General features: G+C 47.9%; 1 protein-coding gene across 6 annotated transcripts in view; it reads right to left on the bottom strand.

Annotated features, from left to right (window-relative positions):
* LOC117218597 (protein Skeletor, isoforms B/C) overlaps positions 1 to 19,939 on the bottom strand; it is a 109,467-nt gene that overhangs the window by 28,732 nt on the left and 60,796 nt on the right. For all 6 annotated transcript variants that reach the window (XM_033467115.2, XM_033467112.2, XM_033467114.2 and 3 more), the window contains exons 3-4: positions 17,600 to 17,849; positions 15,111 to 15,222 (exon numbers count right to left, since the gene is read on the bottom strand). In XM_033467115.2, coding sequence (XP_033323006.2) covers positions 15,111 to 15,222; positions 17,600 to 17,849 — 362 coding nt within the window. The remainder of the gene's footprint in view (positions 1 to 15,110; positions 15,223 to 17,599; positions 17,850 to 19,939) is intronic.

Raw genomic sequence — 19,939 nt, 5'->3', positions numbered from 1 at the left:
TCATAACGCTAGAATTACCGAGCCAAAAGGCTACCAAATTTTATAACAGTGACAATTGGATATATAAATATACAAATATATGTATACAAATATATATGTATATACAATATACAATATACAAATGACATTGGATTCGCTTAACCCTTCGTTGTCGCGCTGAATTAAAATGTCCCGCATTTGTTTCGAAAATGTGATGTTGTTGCGAGAAGAACGAAAGGAACAATTAATTGAATATACTTGGAAGCGAGATATCGAGTTTTAATAATGGAAACGATGTTCCAGTATGTTGAAATTATATTCTCAAATTCGAACAACTTTTTCCTTTACAAAAATTTTCTCCGAGGCACCGTTAACGAGTTATTAACGAAAAACAGTGACCAATGAGAGGCGAGCTCGGCTGGCGCGAGGCGATCGAGCCAATGAGCGGAACTGGGCTTCGCGCGCTGGTTGGCTGGGCCGCCTCGCGTCAGCCGTACTCGATTCTTATTGGTCACTGTTTTTCGTTAATAACTCGTTCACGGTGCCTCGGAGAACATTTTTGTGAAGGAAGAAGTTGCTTCGAATGATCCGAGGAACCCGCCATTTCCGGATTCCGAGACATTTTTGGGACACCCTGTAGACTGTTGTAAATCGATATGAAGACAAAAGAAGTGTGAAACAATGCATACGAAGACGATTATTTGATTCAAACGATGAGCGAGTGAGCTACTAGAGTAAGCCACTATAGTGGCGCGTCGTACTTAAAAGGATAATTTCAGTGATCGTACAAGAAAAGACGAGCAAGATCGGCCACGTCGACTGGCTCGGCAGTTTCAACGACGTGGACGATCGTCGAGGAGAAGAAGATGGGTCAGGTAGCAGCTTCGTTGCGCCAGGTGTAGAAACGATATATACCGGAGCTTGGAACTCGTCCGAATGAAACACTTGTGTGTCAAGGTTAAATCGATAGGAGCTATCGGCAGAGAATTTTCTAATGAAAAAGGAATCCAGTCTCCGTTTTTCCAAGCCCCCGAGCCCCTCTCTCTCTCTCTCTCTCTCATCTTATTATTCCATGTTTGCCGATTACTTTCGATCCCCCGGCGATTATCCCCACACGGGACACGCTAACGACCGCGTTCGTTCGTTGGTACGCAGGACGGGGATATCATGGTTGTCGTGGAGATTCCGGACAGGTCACGGCTGTATATTATTTTAGCGCCTTATCAGCCCCGTATCATCCCCATCCAGCCGGGGCGGTTGTTCCCCTTCGCGCTGGTCGGTCACCCCCCGTTGCGAGGCGCACGTTCTTACGGAAATTGAGACATCGAGCCTCGTTAGGCTCGATAGCAACGCCCCTTATCCTTGTTCGCCATCGGACCGGAGCACATTGTGCTGCACTTTATTGCTGCCGGGCCAGCCGGTAGTAGTCCGCCGTGATTATCGTTCAACGCCGCTCCTAACGGACGATTAAATTGATAACGCGGAATCTGAACGGCGTCTCGACGCCGCTCGGACGATCACTGGGTCCCGGATTCCTCGGATCTTCCGTTCGGAATTCGCGTGTCCTCCGTTCCGACCGAACCTACCGGGAACCGATTTTTGCGACACGGTTCGCCGACCGTTCTCCTCCGAGCCGAAGCGACGAACGTTTTCCGTCGGAATTTTCACGGTCCCGCGACGAACGAACAAAGAATCCACGGACGAAACGATATCGGCCGTGTACCACGGCGATCGACAAGGTCGGGACGTATCGGTCGTTCTTTTTCCATTTTTACGAACCTCTCGTAAAATTCCAATCCGTAGTCCGAGAGGGAAGAAGCAATTGGCTGCGAGAAGCTTGAAATCCGAGCGAGAAAGCACCGTCGACGTCGGGGCCCGTCCGTTCGACTTTAAGTAGGTGATAAATTAAACGAGCCACCCTCGCCGTAATACCTCTATATCTTAGACGGTGGATTTAATGGAACTTTTTTAACCGAAACTTTATACTAGCTATAGGGATAAGCCTCCCGTTAAATACGTTCCGCCGGGCTAATTACACGGATCCTCTCGCTCCCGCGCGTCTTCAATTTCTTCCGACAGCCGCCTCCCGTCCCCGCCGATCCCGTATTTACCAATAACGACCATTGATTTTCTATCGATCAACGTTTCGCTGAATCGTGCGCGGGAACGTAAGGAACCATAAGCGGGTCTATGCGATAATAAACATGCCGGAGCGTAAAGATTGCGACGCGGAAGAAAAAAGATCGAACGTTTCAGGCAATGCGAACAGCAGCGTGCTGAATTCGGAGCACGATATCCAAAACCTTGTCCAATGCGTGAAGTCACGAGAACTATACAGGTTGTCCTAGGTTTCAATGTTCAAACTTTGTCAGTATATTCTGTGGCACAAAGTAAGAAAAAAATGTTATGTAAACGTAGGTCATATAGAGCTTTATTAAGAAGTTGTAACAAAAATTCAGAATAGGAGGAGCCTTGCGAATTTGAGCCTTGCGGCTCGTGTTTATAGTTGCCGATTGTCAACAATTATAAAAATGAGCCGCGAGGCTCGAATAATCGTGTCTCCTCTTCCCAAATAATCCATTTTTGTGCACAATTCGTGCGTCAATTAGGGAGAGTTTACTGTATATCGACTCGTCTAATAAGAAGCCAAAAGTAATAATGACTAGATAATGACTAGACTGCGGATTTTGTGCATCTGCGTCAAGAACGAGTAAGTGTAATTTAACGCATCCAGTGCAGCGTTAACGAGCACAAAAATTTCATAAAACTAAAGTATTTTGTCTAAGCAAATTAACATTGAAAAGTTGAGTTGTAAGACATCGATTACTTTTGCAACACTCTTACGTTCGATGGATCCAAATAAAATCAGGAAGATGCGACAGATCGATTGATAGTATTAATTTTGCAAAAATAAATAAGCAATAGATAAAATTAATTCTCAAATGTGAGGAAACAATTCTGTTATCCACGTACGGATAACGAGGCAATCAATGTTGAAGCAGCAAACATATTCGGAGAATTATAAAGCATCGACGTACGAATTCCAGCTTCTCGAAATCATTAAACTGTGTAAGTACTTGCTATTTAGTTTCGCAAGGATCTGTAGAATGTCTTTCATTCTCGATGCAACCTTAAAATTTAATAACAGGAAAAGAAGAACACGTTCTCTGTGATTCCGCAACTGGACCGGCTAGCTACGACAAGTAACGTCGCAGCACAACAAAAGCTATTCAAGCACGTGATTCTGATTTTCCGCCGAGGTCGAGGAGTAATTGCTGCGCGCATAGATCCAAAGTCGAAAATTAACTTCGGCGGACTAAAACTCGAACGTGCACGGACCGAAACCAGCGTGCGCCTATGCGCCGCATAGAGACGTTACTAGGGCGTTCATTGCCACCGGAAGACTATCCGAGAAACCGACAGCGCGGGTTCAAAGTTCGCGTGTGTCGACGGGGACTTCACCTTGGCGCTTTAATTACGGGATATCGGAGGGAGAGAGAGGAAAGAGAAAGAGAGAGAGAGAGAGAGAGAGAGAGAGAGAGAGAAAGAGGGAGGTGTACCGCGATTTCTGAATAGGGGCTTCGCAATTCCGAAGGTATACACAGAGACGAGAGGGTCGAGCGTGTGCCTCGCCGCATCAGCACCGTCGGATTCCCTGTCCTGCACCGAATGACGAAACTTTCCCGGCATCGGCATCGGCGTCGGCGTCGGTGGCGGCAGGAGGACCGGCGTGGGCGGTCCTCCGGGATACCTGGAACTTTCGCGAGCTCTCGTCCAATCGGCGTGTCGGGAGCGAGGACGATATATAGAGGGGAAAACGGATGACAGAGGGTGCGAAAGAGAAGTCACCGGCCGGGCCGAGGATCGGCGGGAAAGAGAGGACCGCGAGGAACGGAGGGAGCAAGAGCAAGAGCAAGAGCACGAGAAGGGTTCGGACGAGGAAAAGGGACGGAGAGGACGCGGTCTAGAACGAGAGAGAGAGAGAGAGAGAGAGCCGGTCGAGAAGCCGCGTAGAACGAAGACGGTCTCAGAGGAAGAGCGACAGGGACCGGCTACAAGTAGAAGAAAATCGTATAAAACGAGAAGGGTGAAAAATGGAGACAAGAGGGAAGGATAGAAGCAGAAGTTGAAACAGAGAAAACCGGAAGAATAGACACCGTCGGAGAGGGGGGGGGGCTGGAGGGAGAATTTCGAGCGAGACGCGAAAGAAATACGGTCGGCGAATCAGGGCGAGAAGGGGGTTGAAGTGGGGGCGGACGAACGCCGGGGTTGGGTAGGAGAGGGCTAACTGGGCAACGAAAAATGATAACTTTTGCTGAAATACGCTGGTGGTCAGACGCGCGATGCTAACTTCGCTCCACTTTGCCTCGTTTCCCTCGCTATCGTCCTCTCTACTGCACCCCAACCCCCCTCGCGCCACACCCCCGCGCGCCCCTCGTGTCCCTGTCCGCAGGTGAACGTCGACGCGTTCCTTTTTCCGCAGCATCGCCGGCCAACCACTTCGCTTGCTATTTCATTTCCACGTCGACTCGTGTGTACTCGACCACTTATGTGTATCCGAATGCTGGCTACGCGGCTACCGTTCATATGGTACCCCTTGGGGGGATGGGAGACGACCGTCCGCCGACCTTCTACCCCCTACTTTTCTAGGCTTCCACCCTCCTCGGCGAGTTTTCCTCGGACCAGAAAAACTGGGAGGATCCTCGAGGTTTTATACGTATTCCTGTTAACACGTTGCGAACAGAGCACGAGAATTCTCCTGTTTTCCGTTCTATCGCCGATCGCGAGGACCCTCCAGTTCTCATCGTTGTTATTGGAGAGAAACAATTTCGTTTTATCATCTTCTCTGCAACTTTCTATTCGTTGCATCCGGTATTAGTCCCTTGCGCCACGATTTCTTTCGCGTCTGCGTTAATTGGGCCTTCTTCGGCCTTCCTCCCTGACAGAACGAGACAATTTTTGTACTCTCTCCTTCGTTTAGTTTCGTTCCTGTACTTTGACAAGAGTAGAATCGAATTTTGTTCCGATTTAGCACAGGCGATTGAGATTCGTGTCTGAAATTTTCATCGCGAGGCTTACTCGTTGTTGGAGTACGAGGGTTGAACGCATCAAGTGCCAAATAATTAACTCGAAAAATTCGCACGATGTCAAAGTCATTTAATTAACGACACCGAAACTAGCAAGTGAAAATTTACCATAGGAAATATCGGTTCAGCTATTTTGTATTCTACAAACCCTAGTAACATTCAACTTGTTCGATATATTGCAGTAAAAATGTGTTTCGATAACCCAGTTAAAAATTACTGTTACCCATACGTGACTCGCGCGACACTGAACGTATCAAGCAAGCGTTCGACTGGAACGTTTGTAGGATTTTCGTGTTCGATGTTTTGGAACAGCCCCGTTTTATCGTCCAGCTACAGTTCGTTTCGAAGAGCGCAGTTTTTTATGCAAAATAAAAATTGTCCAACTCGATTACGAGAAACGTACCGAAGTTGGATCAAATCATTTTCGTAGGTTGTACAGAATATAAAAATATTCGTAAATTCTCCTCACGCGTTTAGAATTTTCTTCTCGACCTGTTCATTTTTGTCAAAAATGCATCAAATCCGCAGCCTACTTATTACTTACATTTGAGCCGTTTATTTTGAAAGTGGCATAAGTCGCTTTGTTTTTAAGTCGATATATTTAAGGGTTTGCGTTTCAACACGTTCAAGCTTCACAGTACGATCGTGGATGGTTGATTTTGATTTATTTAGCATTCCTGCTAATCGACGTGATGTTGAGCGTGGGTTATTCTCGATTTCTGTTCTAATCGTATCTTCGTCTGTGGTGGACGGCCTACCTGGGCGTTCTTGATCTTCAAGGTCGAAATTTCCAGCTTTAAACCGAGCAAACCACTTCCGCACAGTTCTTTCGGCTACAGCATCCTCGCCATAAACAGCGCATATCTTATTTGCCGCTTGTGCGGCATTTTTGCCCTTTCGGAAAAAGAAAAGCATTAAATGCCTATAATGCTCTTTGTTTGCCACCATATTCTAAGGCGTACAAAACTGATAAAAATGAACGAATCGTAACCAAACTTCTTTCCAAATATGGCTGAAGTTATCTCTTTTAGAATATGTACACATGTCATTTGTTTTCAATAATTGTGATATATTCGGCCAGGTCTCTCACGCTACTTGCCGAAAATCGACTCGAACTTTCCGGACAACCCAATATTTATTATCTCAGGATACCGATATTTTTCTCAGTATAAATAATTTCGTATAAACATTAAAAAATCGCCACTTTTCATCACGGTAAAGTGACTACTTATGCCACTTTCAAAATAAACGGCTCATTTACCGTGTCTCGTAATAAAAACGATTTGCATAGAATCGTCGCGGTTAATTTTAATTCTACGATGAACAAAGCAACGACAGATGCGTTCACCGAGTTTCACATTTGCTAAAAGGAGCAAGGGCGTTGGACGCTCTCGATTTATTCATCGATTCGATAGCCGTGAAACTACCGGTCGGCGATGTGTTAATTTTACAGTGTGCTCCTCGTTCGGCTACATAGCCAGCACGTTTCTCGAGCCGATAACGCGTCTAAAACGCGGCACCGGAACGGATTCGGTGCGATGGCCAGCCCGAGCGACGCTTTATCGTCTCAATGGTCCGCGTCGCGACGCCGACGCCGACGCCGCGCCGTTTTTTCCGAGGGTAATTTCATAGAGTTTTGGCCTGCCGCCAGCTACGCCCTTGCGCTCCGTGTGCGCGCCCTCCTACACCAGAATGCAACCCGATGCAACTCGATGCATCCGATGTACCGCGACCGCCGCTCGGAAATGTGTGCGGCGTTTCGCGGTCGCTTCAAAATGGCGGACCGCGCGTCGCTGTTCAGTTCGTTATGCCGCGCAGCCTCGAATTTTTCGCTCTAGCCTCCGCAGCCTCTGCTATTTTAGCATTCCGCGCGATTAATCCGCCGTCGTCGCGATCATGCTCTTTTTCCTCGGCGAAGGAAATAACCTTGGCACAACCTCGTCTCTCGATCTACGATTTATTTTACGACAGAAAGCTCGCGCGATGATTAATCGGAGCTCGGAGTCCCGCGAGTTTTCATCGCGACGGTAGAGAGAGAGATTTTACTCGGCTTTGCGACCGAAAAAAAACCCGAAGCTTGGTTTCCAGAAAAATCCTCGTTAGCGGCTCGGCCACCTCGAAGCTCAAAGAGCCACCAGCTTGCTTGGTTTCCGATCGAAGAGCGCCGCGGTCCTTTGGCGACCTCGTGGCCATCGGCCGGCTCGCAGCAAAATGGCGTCCCTTTGGACCGGCCACAAAGAAGCCGAGCCGCAGGAAGTCTGTTCAGGATTGTCGAATAAAAACGACAAAAGCGGAGGTGGTGGAAGTCGCCAAAAATCACGGAGCGCGGCTGAACGGGCGAAGGGTCGTCGCGGTTGGAGAACGGAGAACGGAGAACGGAGCACGGAGAACGGAGGGGTGGAGGAATTTTTCGAAAAATGATCTCGAAGAATGGGGCGGCCGGACGACTGCGGATACGCTGCTACAAAAGCTGGAAGCGGAAGCGAGCGCGCGAAACCGTGGCAAAGAGGACAGAGGAAGACAGAGGGGTGGGTGGGCAGCAGGCCGGAGGAGGGAGAAGGACGGGGCAAGAATTTTGGAGGGAAGAGGAAGCGAAACCGAGACAGAGAGGAAGGTTCGAGCAGGACTGCGGGGGAGGACAGAGGCCAGAAGGGTGGGAAGATAGAGGAGAAGAGAAAGGGGAGAGCATCCTCGGGGTAGCAGCCGGCAGCCAGTCAGCCAGCCCCGGCCAACATCGACCCGGCGAGCTGCTCTCTGCCCATGCGCAACAATCTTAGCCCAGGGCTAGCGATGGGCCCGATCCAATTCCCGACTTACAACTTCGCGTTACAGAAGTAACGCGAAATCCGGACACCGTTGTCGCCTGGAATAAATCTGGCCGACCGATGGACGGATATCAGTCGTCTCGAACTTCGATCGCCCGAGCGCAACGACCGGACAACCTGCTCCGACAACTTTTTTCCATCCCCTTCCTGGCGGCGGCTCGGCCAGCAAGTTCGTTGAAAACGAGAACACAATTTTTTAGCTTCGTCGACAGCTTCTAATTCGGAGAACGAACCCGCCATTTTCCCAGTTCTTCGATGGGTCTGCGGATTCGTTTTCGATCGCTAAGGACGACGGAGGGCGACGGTCGCAACGATTTTCCGCGGTTTTCGCAGACTCGTTCGGATGATTATTAGCAATAATTAATAGGGCGAGTAACGTCGCCCTTCGATGCTCGTGCGGAATCTCAAAAATTAAAACTCAAATCGCGATCGCGAACCGAAAGAAAACGACGCTGCTTATGTGGGTCGAGCCAACAGCGATTCGATGCTCGGGGCGACTACGTCGAAGAAGACTTGGACCGCGGTTTTATAGTTTATTTGGTCGTCGGATCGATACCCTCAGATTTGCATTCTTGTTTTGGCGAACACGTCGGAGGCGTGGTTCGTAATTTAGATTTAATGGAGGGGCCTCCCCGAAACGTCGATGGGCCGACGGAGACGCGCGAATTAATAGAAATATTCCTCCGGGTTCCGGGGATGGAAAAATATATTTTGCCACGCGCTCGTCCTCAACCCTATTTTGCTTTATCGCGGGCACGGTTGGACGTGTTATCGATGAAATATTTGTAGACGATATTACTGGTTTCCGATCGGCGATTAGCGCCGGCCGACAGGGAAGAGCGAAACGGCACGGCATGGAATGTTTTCCGGAGGAGTACTTCAACCTTCAACGTGACTGGAAAACATTCGCCGTTCCAGCACAATAAATACTGTCAATGCAAACGATTTATACGAGAGCTGTTGCTCGTGTCATCGCCGCGTTGCTCGACAACGCTTGTCCCTCCCAACCACCGTGTGTAACCGGTGACAGATTCTTTCGATACCGCTCTCGCAACGCTCGCGCTTCGCTTCCGCGAACACTTTCCCGCGAAAATTAAGTCGCGAATGCTGTTCGCGGTTTCTCCAAAGATCGTGGAGAAGCTTTCGAAATCCTGTTCGAGAGCATCGAGCAACAACGTTTCCGAAAGCTCCGGCAAATTAATTCTATCTTCCGCCAGTTGACAAAGCCAAAGAGTCGAATTCGTCGCCCCCGAAGCAAAGCAGTTCGCAAGAGAATCGCGTTGTATTGTCTCCCCAAGGGCCCTATTATTTTCGGGAGCGGTGTTCGGGATCCGTTTGAAACGGTTATTAATCGACGTTCTCCGCGGTCTAGGATCGTCCACTTGGTGCCACGAGCACTCGTACTTCGTCATCCCTCCCCGAAAACTATGAGGCGTTTAATTAACTCCAGTGTTCGTGGAAAGAGAACGGGAATTCAGATGCAAATGCCGTGACACGCCCACAGGACGACCCTTTCTTCTTCCGGTTAAAACACAACCATCACGGCCGACCGCCGCGCTGGTTGGACGGATACCCATCCCGATGGAATTTAAATTCGCTCACCGCCGAACACATAATTTACCGTTTAAGAAACCTAATCGGGGATATTCCGCGGAACTTCCGAAACCAAGAGCGACCAAAACAACCGTGCGAATTTTCGCTCGTCGTTCCATTGTTGTCGTCGAACCCGTCGCAACGGCGGATTTCTTACTCTACGATTATCGAGATTGTAAAAATATTTTTGCAGCCGATAATTATCGGATAAATCTAGTCGTTCGACTCGTAATGATAATGCAAAGTGGCTTGATAAATGCAAACTGGTCTCGTCGGGTAAACTGGGTCGAAATCGAGGAGTTTTGGGAAGAAAAGAGACAAAGCTATTTTTTCACGTCGAAACCGAAATGTGGAACAGGAGAAAAATAGAGAAATGTGTGGAGAAAAATGTTGGTTCGGACAAATATACCGCTCGATTATATTATATATTATTATATCTAGCATTCTATTCTTTCGGGTTATTTTGTCGCGATTGCTGTACGATCGATTTTTGTTTGCAGAATGCTAATGCGATGGATAAATTTTGCGACCGGATTTGAAATCAGCGTGTCGAAATCTATGTCACGAGAAGATTCCAATGTACACGGTTATCGGATACATCGCAATTTCGTTGCAATACCCCAAGCTTAACGTTAATTTACAAAGCTAAGAAAACGTTCGAACCAAGTTCCCCCTACTTTTTGGTTTCTCGTACACTCTAACTTTCGTGTAAAGAAAAACTAGCATAACTTTGTCTCATTTATATGAAAAGCACTTTGATTTTGACACAACCTCGTCGTTGCACCCCACCGTGGGGCGGAGGAGCAATGGCGCGCGCGCGCGCGCGCAGGAATCGCGTGAAAGATACCGGGGGAAGATTAAATTTGCGCGGCACGAACCGCATTCGTAAATGCGCGAGACACGTACGAGATCGAGGGATAACGCGATTCGGTTTTTTTTTCATTTCCGTAATAGTTCGCGTCGCGCGACCATGGTCGATTCTCACGGAACAAGGGAAGAAGAGTAGCCGCGGAATTCTTGCGCGTTCTTTCGTCGCCGGCGCTTTCCTCGATAGCGGTCAAACGGCGATTCCCATGGGTTCCGATAGATTCGCCGAGGGGACAGCGTGTCGGGTACGAGGAGAGGAAGGGGGGACGAGAGATGAAAGACCGATCAACGGCTTTAACGTTTCGGATTCCCCGAGGAAGCCCCGCGGACAAGATCCGGAGGCAGAGACCGCATCGCGGGCTTCCATCGTCGCGGGCGAAAGCGCCGTTTTGGACGTTGGCCGAGCCCGAAGGGGGTGGAACAGGAGCCGAGGGGGTGGCGCGGGGAAAAATTACTAAATCCTATCCGAATCAGTGGCCCATTGAGACGTCGGCTTGATATCGACCATGGATATCTCCGCGGCGGTTCCTTTCAAAGAAAGCCCGGGCGCTCTTTCTCCCCGCCTCTCGCGCGTTCCGGCCGGGGGTGGGAAAAGGAAAACCGAACAAGAAGAAGGCTTATTCCTGACAATACATCCTTCGACGGTGCGCGAGGGTGTGTCGGCTGACAGACAGATAGACAGACAGTTCCTGTCTACCGGATACCCAAGCAAAACCCGCGTCTACCCCTCTGTGTATCAGCCACCTTCGCTCACCCCCCGACTCTCGAGCAACCGGGGTACATCGAGTCGGCTCGGGCTTCTGTGAATCACGGATGGAACGGATCTCTCCTCTTGGAAGTTTTCTCCTTCGATACGCACCGATTTCGGAGATCTTCTCCCTTTTTTTTTTTTAAACCGAAATCTTGGGGTGCGTCATCTTGTAGCGGTTGCGTCCTACGCTTTCCAGCAGACGAAGACGCGGTCGACGCGTTTCCGCAACTGGTTTTGAATCGGTATTCCTGGACCGTTCTTGCGATTTCATTGCGTACGATTGTACAAGGGTTTTTATTATATCGTCCCATAAGTTCGTGCCGCGAATGCGTTTATACTTCGCGAAGTGTGGTCGCGGAGCGACAAGCGAGCGAGGGAAAAGAGTTTGGACGATCGAGTTCGGTCTAGAGAAGGCATCGAGCATATTCGGCTGTACGAGTTTCGCGAAGGAAGCACAGAGCCGCTTGCGAAGAAGGAAAATGCTTCGATCGCTTTCGGAAAGGAAATTTTGATCTCGGAAATCGACTACGTTCCGGACCTGGAATTTGTCGGTTCAAAGAGGTGTCCGATACCTCGAAGTCTCCAAAACTCACAGATATTTCAAGAAAATGTTAACAGTGGACGCCTCGAACTTATGGGACAGCCTAATAAATAGATAGTCTTATCGAGGAGTCCTCTGGTACTCCGGTACAAAACCCTCCCCTTCTTTCGCTTTCCTCCATATTTCCTCCTTATTCATATTACTGCTAAAATCTAAAGTCTGCGGGACAGTACAGTAATGTCTCCCTAACTGACACTCAGATCGCGCAGAAAAATGGACAATTTTAGAAGAGTAGATACGATTATTCGAGCCTTCCGATTCGTTTTTATGGTTACGAACTGTCAACAATACTATAAAAAACGAGTTGCAAGGCTCGAATAATAATATCTCCTCGTCCCAAATTGTCCACTTTTGTTTCTAAGCTGAGCGTCAATTAGGAAGGCATTACTGTACGTCGCGCGCTATAATAACACGAATTCCTGCAACCTGTATCTCCTTAATTGACCCTCAGCTTGGAGACAAAAATGGACGGTTTGGGAAGAGGAGGTACGATTGTGCGAGCCTTGCAACTGGTTTTTATTGTTGTTGACAATAGGTTGCTATAAAAACGAGCCGCAAGGCTCGCATAATTGTATCTCCTTTTCCCAAATGATCCATTTTTGTGTACAAGCTGAGCGTCAATTAGAGAGAATTTATTATAGCACGCGGCGTACAGTAATGTCTCCCTAATTGACGCTCAGTTTAGAAACAAAAGTGGACAATTTGGGATCAGGAGATATTATTATTCGAGCCTTGCAACTCGATTTTATAGTTACCCATTGTCAACAATTATAAGAACGAGCTGCAAGATCGAATAATCGTATCTCCTCTTCCCAAATTGACCATTTTCTTTGCACAATCTTAGCGTCAATTAGGGTGACGTTACCGCATCTCGTGGAAATAGAATATTCGGGACCGATCGTAGCGTCCGAGGTGTATCTTTCAGAGGCGCGGGCTTTAATCTTTGGTGAAACGACGCGAAAGCCCTTTTCCGTATTCGTATCGTAAAATCGCGATCATACATTCATCGGGTCCTCCGCTCCCTAACCCTCCACCTCCTCGTTGTCGCCGCGTCTGGCTTCCACTCGTGTTCCCCGATCGGTGCACTCGGCGATAGGGAGTGCAAGATAAAGAGAAAGAGAGAGAGCGGGATGGATCGATTTATAACGAAAGGTTCGACGATCACTTACGACGTGGGGTGAGGCGACGGGTTCGTAACGGGACACCCTGTAGAACGGACCGTGGGCGGCGGACAGCGCGTTTTGCGGTGACAGAGCGTGTCTGATGGAGGGTTGTCACGGTATGGGAGCACCCCTCAGACTTCGATATTAAAGCCCTCCTAATATAAGAGCAAAAGCTCCGGCTCTCTCTCCGCGCCGTCGATATGCTCGTTTCAAACCTTTTCTCCTTTCCCTCTCTCTTTCTCTCTCTTTCTCCCTCTCTCGCTCTCGCACTCGCTCTCTCCCCTCGGAAATCTTCTGGCTGGCGATACACTGACTTTTGTGCGCGAGCGAACGACCCGGCTGGATTTGCGGGTAAGCGAGTGGGCGTGCGAGGGTGGATCGCGAAAGGGATGGACAGATTTATTAAGCTCCGCGCGACTCCCTCCGCGGAGCGTGCGAGGATATTGCACCGTAAAATGCGCGTAAAACCGGGCACAAATTTGCTCGATACAAACGAATCTCTGTTCTTATTAACCCTCGGGCCCTTCGAGAGCTGCTACTCGTTCTCTCGTATTCCGTAGGTCCTTCACCCAGGCCCTTTGAGCGCCTAATGCGTCCTTATCCGGTTTACCATCGTCTCTGTCTTCGGGAAACTCGTGTCCCTTTTAATATTACTCGCTTCAATCCCTTGCATTACGATAACGAGACAGATTCGTTATCAAGAGTTCATAAATCATCTGATAAACATGGACGTTACTAATTTCTTCCAGAAAGAAACACAATTTTACAAATGATCTATAATAAACGTGGACGTTACTAACTTCTTCCAGAAAGAATCAAAATTTTATAAATGATCTAATAAACATGGACGTTACTAATTTCTTCCAGAAAGAAACACAATTTTATAAATAATCTAATAAACATGGACGTTACTAATTTCTTCCAGAAAGAAACACAATTTTATTCCATTGTTGTAATTAAGAATTTAAGTAAATGAAAACGTAGGGTAGTGAAGACGGTTAGCTTGTAGCGACTAATTGCTGTGCCTTTCGTTTGTTTTCCGGCATAATTACCTTCCCGTTGATCGCACAAGACGTGTTAACCTTTTTTTAACAGAAAATGAACAAACTAAAAGGACACAAAATAAAAGTATCAAGAAGCGAACAAAATTGGAGAACAAGCAAATGTTGGTAGCCGACGCGTTAAGCAGATTCGCGTTCTCCGACTACCAAACAATAGTTCCTCCAACCACCGGATGAGATCTCGCCGTAAAATTGCGAGAACCGCCGAAGTTCCGACGATTAATTTACGGCGCCATTTACGAGACGCCGCGCCGCCTGAATCAAGCAATTAAAGACACCCGGATTCGCCTGTTTCCAGGAGCCATCCGTCCCAAACCGACCGGAAAAAGCAAAGCGCGGCGACGGAAGAGGCGAGCGGCGCGGGGAAGAGAAACGACTTAAATGCATGCTTAGATGCGTGCACACAAACGGCGCGGAGGGTTGCACGTGTGCGGGGGCGCGTGCAGGCCCCATGCTCCCGGCTTCCGTATCCATCCGACACGCGCCATTGACCACGAATGCGCGTCCGATAGGCGACGGTGCGCCCCGTGGATCTCCTCAAAAATCAAGTTATCTCCATTCTCCGCGCATCGTAGCCCCTTCGAACGAAACGGCGCGCCGTCTTTCCCGGCCCAGACACGCCCGAGCATGTCGCACAAATTTATCGGAAATACCGCGCGAGAGATTACGGAGAGGATTGTCGTTTTATTCCTCGGGCGACGGGAATTCGTGCGCCGTATTTTCCTCATCCTCCTCCCTTTCTCCCCCCGCGTGTCCTCCGCCGCGTTTTCAAATCCGTGCGGCGCCCCCGGCCCGGCAAATTTTATTCCGTTTAATCCCATAATTTCTCTCGTCGGACGTACACGCACGGAACTTCGGTACTTTGGATCCATCCTCAAAGTTAAAACCGTCTGTCGAGCTAATTTTTATTATCTCCTCCCTGCAGGCTTGTTTTTCATAATCCGCGGCCAGCACGGAAACCCGAGGGAAGTTCGCGCAAATACGAAGTCAACGTTTGACTTTGTTTCCGGGCTTTGTTGTCGCGTTTCTGCCGTATTTGCGATCAACTTTTCCGGCGAGCAGAGCTCCCGCGACATCGAGGAACTTCGACACGGTCTCGTCAAAGACGGAGATAATTGTCGCGCGGCAATTCTTTTTCGTCGGCTTCGACGCCTAACGATCGAGCACATCGAGGTTCACTCACGGCAAATCGTCTGCACCAAAGGCTCAGCCAGTTCGCGTTTCGTATCTTCTTCCCGGCAGGCAACTCCAGGATGATGTCCGCATTGTGGTACGCTTGTAGCTCCTGCGGCTCCCTGGACAGAGGAAAAAAACAGTGGATATTCGTGGTCGTTCGTTGTGCTCCTAATTGTCTTAACAACGCCTGTTGCATTTTCAATTTCATTTCATCGACCTGCTTTCGAGAAAGATTTTTTGCTTGTTGCGCTATCGGGAACAGGCTCTTTCCATCGAAATCTCTAGTAATGTCTCTCTAATTGACGCCTAGATTGCGCACAAAAAAAGGACAATTTGGGAAGAGGAGATACGATTGTTCGAGCCTTGCGGTTTATTTTTATAGTTATAAATTGTCCACAATTATAAAAACGAGCCGCAAGACTCGAATAATTGGAATTCTCAGCTTGGAATTCTGAGCTGGAAATCTTGTGCTTGGAATCCTCTGCTTGGAATTCTGAGCTTGAAATCCTCAGCTTGGAATTCTGAGCTTGGAATTTTGAGCTTGGAATTCTGAGCTTGGAATCCTCTGCTTGGAATCCTGAGCTTGGAATTCTGAGCTTGGAATCCTCTGCTTGGAATCCTGAGCTTGGAATTCTGAGCTTGGAATCCTCTGTTTGGAATCCTGAGCTTGGAATTCTGAGCTTGGAATCCTCAGCTTGGAATTCTGAGCTAGGAATTCTGACCTCCCGTTTCCGGATTGCGAGACATTTTCGGGTCACCCTGTATATTAAAATTGTTAAATTCTTCCAATTGTGAAAAAGATGTATTCCGTTTCGTCTAATTATTTTTATCATAAATGAATAAAATTCACTATCTATCCATAAATAATGTCGTCTTCTTTTGGACTGAACGAACATTGTCACCTTGTTAATAGATGACCTGTGCACAGATCAAATACAATTGACATTTAATACGCGTACTGTGAAAATAATTTTTACTAACAAATAAGAGGAAAAGAAAACTTTGTCAGCAGACAACATGGCTACTCCTATTATCAAGGGGGGTTCGAGCAGTAGATTCAACTCCTAGGATCTCGATAGTCCAATTAAAGTTTAAACCAGTACCGGATCCGAACGAAGATGGAACGAACGACACCGATCGTCCGCAGTTATTTAACCTCGCGAATTTTGCCACCCCCGCGTAGTCAATTTACAAAAACACAGTTTCGAACGGGGGTGGTCGAAGTGGCTGTTTATTCCAAGAGCTCGACAGAGACGAGCAGCAACGGCGCGGCGCGGCTGCGAGACGAAACGTAATAAAGTGCTCGCGCGGATGAAATCCGAACGAGATCGGCGTATAATTCCCGTTTTATTAACTGCACCCCCGCGATCTATTCGTCCGGCCTTCCTCCTGTTTCCATCCCCGATTCCCGCGTTCATCCCCCCCCCGGTTTCCGCACAACATGCTCTTTGAGTTTCATTTCATCCCTTGGCTACGGTATGCCGCTTTCGTCCGACTGCCCCCTATCGGCCTCCCCAGTCCCCCTGCCCCTTACTTTTTTTTCTTTCTTCTTTCCTTTCTCTCTCTCCTCCTTTCTTTCCCTTTCTTGTGGCGCGCGTCAACCCTGACCGCACGCGCCGCCAACCACCTTCCAAACGCGTTTCTCCTTTTCGTTCCTGGTCGCTCGTGCGAGAACAAGACTTCCTCGGCTCCCTTTCAAGTGGCCCTACGAGCCGCCAAAAAAATCGCACCCCTGAAAAATCCACTCTGCCCTATCCCTTTCCACGGTTACATTTCGTTTTGAAACGCGAGAAAGGTCTTGTACGCTGCCGGCAGAGACGACGACATTTACTCTCCAAAAAGGATCGTTCAATTATTTCTACTGGGAGAAAATTTCGACGAGATCTTAATTTAATTGATTACTAGATTTTTAGAGGGACAGGATCAGCTAAGCGATTCTAGGCGAGGTGGTAGACCACGATCCAGCCGAAGTAACGACACCCAACACTTCGAGCTAATCAAAACGCAAAATCACTGAAGAAATAAACATGTTATCGCCCGAAGTTTTCGTGCGCAGTAATGAGAAATGCCGTGAAAACACACACGCGTCTCGAATTTGTAAACGGTTGCTAACTCTAGAAGAAGCTGTTCGAGCCAATGAATAATTTCCAAATTAAATTTGGTATATTTAGCTTTTTTATATTAATTTTAGATCGAAAGAAATGTCTACGTTTCGCGGATAAGACAGCAACGAGCGCAAAGAATCCGGCTGGATCCAATGGAAATCGGTTTCTCCGAGTGGACAAGATAGACCAAATTATCCGAGAAGCAGATTCTATCTGACCGTACGTGGGAGAGCATGTTGTTACGAATTGCACGGATTTTTCAGCTGATCGCCAGCTCGCTTCTCGACAAGCGAAAGTCGCGAGTCGTGGGAAAACTACGCGATAACAAACGCATCGAACGGAAGTCGACGACGGTGAAAGTATCGGCTCGGAATGGACAACGGGGCCTTACCTGCCCAACTCCACCGGCGGATACGGGATTATGTAACCGTTCGGGCCGGGAGTAGTTCCGTTGTTGGCCCAAAAGAACACGTCTATCGCGGCCCCATCGTACGTGAAGCCCTTTATGAAGAACGTCGAGTCGTCCACGCCGTAGACAACGCCCTTGATTCCCTTGCACGAGACGTTCTGGTTTCCATCGGACGAGCAGTTCAGGGGCCCGATGTACGCGCCGTAGTAGTCGCTTCCTCTTGACGCATCGCCTGCAATCGGACAACCAAACATTTAAACGAATAGTTCGAGAATAACACCGTAGAGCCGCGGTCCTCGGCTCGAACCGAGGTGAGAAAAAAGTACCAGCCTCGAATACTAATGGTATCTTACAGTGGTACCGTTCTTTAAGAAGTTCGTCCACAAGCGATAACTTCGTATAGTAAATTCTCCCTAATTCGCGCTCAGCTTGTGCGGTAAATTCTCTCTAATTCGCGCTCAGATTGCGCACAAAAATGGACAATCTTGGAAGAGGCGATACGATTATTCGAACATTTTGGCTCGTTTTTATATTTATTGGCAATTGGTAACTTTAAAAACGAGCTGCAAGACTCGAACAATCGTATCTTCTCTTCCCAAATTATCCATTTTAGTGGACAATCTGAGCGTCAGTAAGGGAGACATTACTGTACTAACCTCGAATACTAATGGTACCTTACAGTGGTACCGTCACAAGCGATAGCTTCGTGCAGTAAATTCTCCCTAATTCGCGCTTAGATTGTGCTGTAAATTCTCCCTAACTCGCGCTCAGATTGCGCACAAAAATGGACCATCTTGGAAGAGGCGATACGGTTATTCGAGCCACGCCGCCCGTTTTTACATTACCGATTGTCAAGAACTATAAAAACGAGCCATCAACAGCTGGAACAATCGTACCTCCTCTTCCCAAATTGTCCATTTCTGTGTACAAGCCGAGCATCAATTAGGGAGTGTTTACTATACTTTTGTAAAACTGCAGAATTCAAAATGGAAAATTAGACACTACGGACGCGATTGTTATTATCAACGTATTTGTTACGACTATCAATAAAATTCTACATTCTCAACATTGATTTTCGATCTTGTATATCTTAAAAATGGGGGGAAAAACAACGTCTTGATTCAAGTAATGAATCTTGTTAGAGTAGGAATCTCGGTGATTATCAGAATTTTTGTCTACCTTTACGTTATGCTATAACAACGCTTTAGGACATATCGAGGAGGGAAGCGCAAGACTCGATTCAAATATACGTCGCGCCGCTTGTGTGCAAAATTCGTCTTTGCACCATACATGTTCATATTCTACAAATAGTTTCTTTAAACTCTTAGGCACTATGCGCCACTATAGCGGTTTTCGCGGATGTCATCTTTCTGTACGACGCGCCACTATAGTGGCTTTACACGTAATTCGCGTTGAACTCTGCCGTACAGAGAAACAGCCCCGCGCAAAATTCAGCCGTGCCTAAGAGGTTAAGAACGGACTTTAGCTTGACATATTAAAAACGTTGCCATCTTTTTGGTCAACTTTTTGCAACAAGGCGCTTCCGCGCATCGCGGCTTCCAGCCGAAGATAGACAGCAGCTAACTTCTATTGGAACGGTTTCGCGATGGAGCATCGGTCGCGGCGCGCAAACCAACCCTAAACGTTCGGGACCACGAAAAGCCGACGATGGCCGGGACCGGATTGGAGCTCGGGTTCGTGGCTGGCGCAGGGGAAGCACGGTTTCACCCTCGTGATATAGGTTGGACGCATCGCCGCCCCGATACAAAAGCGGTGGCGGACCGACTGGTCGGCTGTGCCGCGATTTGCATGAATTTCATTTCATTTGCTCGACAGGCCCATAAAGCGGCCGGATCGGAAGAGAACTTCCCGGCCAGACCGGCAGTAAAGATCGTGGAACGTTTATGCGAGAACGTTTCGGATCCGACCGCGGCGCCGTCGATCGCCTTGAAACGCTTTCAGATTAGCGGCCCCGTTTTACAGTTCAAAGAAAACCCACGGAGAAAGAGGGAGCACTTTCTGCGGGGGGATTCGTGTACTCGAAAAACCGCGGCCGCGGCCGCGAAAAATCGAAACCCCTTCTGCGCGCTCCGCGGTCCCCGAGATTTCGAATGGAACGCGCTGGTTTCAAGCGGAAGGACGACACATAAATAAATATATAAATTTTATTAATTTTAATAATATATTAATATTATTAGTAATATATTATTGTTATATTATTAATATATTATTATTATATATTATTAATATATTATTAATATATATTATATATTATAATATTAATTTATTAATATAAATTTTTCTATTTCACGCGAATTTCTC

This window comes from Megalopta genalis, chromosome 7 (assembly GCF_051020955.1).
Source record: "Megalopta genalis isolate 19385.01 chromosome 7, iyMegGena1_principal, whole genome shotgun sequence".
NCBI classification, from domain to species: Eukaryota; Metazoa; Arthropoda; class Insecta; order Hymenoptera; family Halictidae; genus Megalopta; species Megalopta genalis.
Note: the sequence above shows the minus strand (reverse complement) of the source record. Positions and strands in the feature narration are given on the sequence as shown.